Raw genomic sequence first — 2,702 nt, 5'->3', positions numbered from 1 at the left:
CATCAATTCCCAATACTTTCTCTCTCCTAATTCTCAACAATTTTTTTCTTTCTCTCTCTCTAACCCCACATGCATATTTGTACTTCCAATTTTTAGTTTTAAGGAATTTTTAGCTTTCTTAATTCCCGTACAAAATGAGAAATATGCATGTAATAAAGGGATAGAGGGAGTACGTACGACTGTACGAGTAACACCCATGAGCCATCAAAGACCGCGCAATTGACAATTGGTCAGCCCGTCAAAAAAAATAAAAGACAATGGACTCAGGTAACTTCTGTACTTACAAGAGTTTACAACAAACATGTACAATCTACAAACTGCGCTCTTTATTAACTTTATCAACCCATCTTTGTCTTTACCGTATACTATGAAAAATGTTTGTTTTCTGCCATTTTCGAACAATCTACCATACTCGCAGTGCACTGCTTAATTCACCTGATTTCCTCTATCTTCGCCATTTTCTGCACCCATTTAATCTCTACTCAACTCAACATGTCTCTAATTGCAATGCCAAGATCTCTGCTCTTTCACGAGCTGGCAACATTGAGGCTGCCCGCCAACTGTTTGATAAAATGCCTACGAGAGATGTTATCACCTGGAATGCTCTCCTTACTGGGTATTGGCAAAATGGGTTTTTCCATGAATCCAAAATACTTTTTGAGTCAATGCCCAAAAGAAATGTGGTGTCTTGGAATTCAATGATTGCAGGTTGTATTGAGAATGACTTGATTGATGAGGGGTTTCAGTATTTTCATATGATGCCCAAGAGAAATATAGCTTCATGGAATGCAATGTTATCAGGTTATGTTAAGTATGGTAGAGTTAAGGAGGCGATTCGGCTTTTTAGGGAGATGCCACACAAGAATGTTGTCTCTTGCACTGCCATGATTGATGGGTATCTTCAAAACGGAATGATTAGTGAAGCAAGGGCTTTGTTTGATCAGATTTCTGAGAAGAATGGTGTAACTTGGACTGTGATGATTAGTGGGTATGTAGAAAATGCAATGTTCGCGGAAGCTAGAGAGTTGTTTGATCAGATGCCAGATAAGACTGTTGTTGCAACTACTGCGATGATAACTGGTTACTGTAAAGAGGGGAAGGTGGAGGATGCCAGGAATTTGTTTGATCATCTTAGGCAGAAGGATAATGTTGCTTGGAATGCTCTGATCACAGGTATACAATCTTGGTAGTTTGTTAGATTTTTGATTTAAACGATCAGTTTGTCCTGTTTATAGACAGCCTTGACTCTCTACAACCTGCTGGTACTAGAAGGCATCTTAATATCAGACAAGTGAATTTTATGGCGTATCGAGTTACTGTCCGTAGAAATTGATTATTTGCTCTGCACTCTGCTGGTTATACTCAAAATGAATTTGGAGAGGATGCTCTGAAATTATTTTCAGAGATGCTTAGACTGGGTTTTCAACCAGACAAGGGAACTTTTGTTTCTGTTCTGACTGCTTGCTCCTCTCTGACATCCTTACCAGAAGGCGGACAAACTCACTCACTTGTTGTAAAGTATGGATATGGGTCAAACCTATCTGTTTGCAATGCCTTATTGTCAATGTATAGTAAGTGTGGTGTTGTTGCGGATTCAGAGTTGGCTTTTACAGAAATTCACAGCCCGGATGTTGTTTCATGGAATACCATTCTTGCTGGTTTTGCACAACATGGTTTCTTTGAGAAAGCTTGTAGACTCTTCAATGAGATGTGTGCAAAGGGTTTCACTCCTAATGAAATGACTTTTCTTAGTATGTTGTCTGCTTGTGGTCACACTGGTAAGGTGAAGGATAGTATGGCTTGGTTTGATTCAATGGTAAAGGACTATAAAATGTCTCCCAGCTCTGAGCATTATGCTTGTTTGGTTGATATATTATGTAGAAGGGGCCAATTAGAAAAGGCCTACAAAATTATTCAAGAAATGCCATTTGAAGGTAATTCTGGTGTTTGGGGAGCTCTTCTTGCAGCTTGCCATGTTTACTCGAATGTAGAACTCGGGGAGATAGCTGCAACGAAAATACTGGAGTTGGATCCTAACGATTCTGGGGCTTATGTGATGTTATCAAATATTTATGCTAGACGTGGTATGTGGAAGGAGGTTACTAAGGTAAGGCGTTCAATGAAAGAGCAGGGTGTTAAGAAATTGAGTGCATATAGCTGGACAGAACTTGGTAATAAAGTGCACATTTTTGTGGGTGGGGCTGTTAGTCACCCAGAGATTGATAAAATATGTACAGCTCTAAAGCACATCAACTTACATGTTAAAACTGCTGAAGATGTTACAGACTTGGTTTCTGAAGTGACCTGTTTTGGCTCATAACTCATAAGGTTGTTCATTGACGGTTTGATAATAGTGGCGCTTTCATGGGTGTTCTGGAATATTTTGATAAGAAATTCTAGATGCACTTTGCAAAATAGAGTGAGGGATCTCCAGAGCTTCTGATATCAGGAGCTGGATCTTGCAATTGCTGCAAGCCTGCAACTACGGGACAAATTTTGAGGATTTTTTATGTTTGAGGTAAAGAAATCATGGTTGCATTCAAGGGGGAATTACCTTGATGTTAGCTGATGGTCTATTGTTGGGACCCCTAACTAACTCAACATTGTGGGTCGAATGTTTAATAGGTTGTGCCAGAATTTCTGACACTCGGACCCTTCATATATGCTGGACTTGTTAGAAGTCTCAGACTTGGATGTGTTAT

At 39.5% G+C, this 2,702-nt stretch overlaps 1 protein-coding gene across 1 annotated transcript; it reads left to right on the top strand.

Moving 5' to 3' along the window:
• The first annotated feature begins 319 nt into the window (after positions 1 to 319).
• On the top strand, positions 320 to 2,320 carry LOC145600318 (putative pentatricopeptide repeat-containing protein At3g01580). Its single transcript, XM_081656234.1, has 2 exons — positions 320 to 1,170; positions 1,353 to 2,320. Exons 1-2 carry the CDS (start codon positions 375 to 377, stop codon positions 2,318 to 2,320), a joined length of 1,764 nt encoding a protein of 587 aa, XP_081512360.1. The 5' UTR covers positions 320 to 374.
• Positions 2,321 to 2,702: the final 382 nt, after the last annotated feature.

This window comes from Chenopodium album, chromosome 21, assembly GCF_948465745.1.
Source record: "Chenopodium album chromosome 21, dcCheAlbu1.1, whole genome shotgun sequence".
NCBI lineage: Eukaryota > Viridiplantae > Streptophyta > Magnoliopsida > Caryophyllales > Amaranthaceae > Chenopodium > Chenopodium album.
This window is presented reverse-complemented; position numbering and strand designations above follow the sequence as displayed.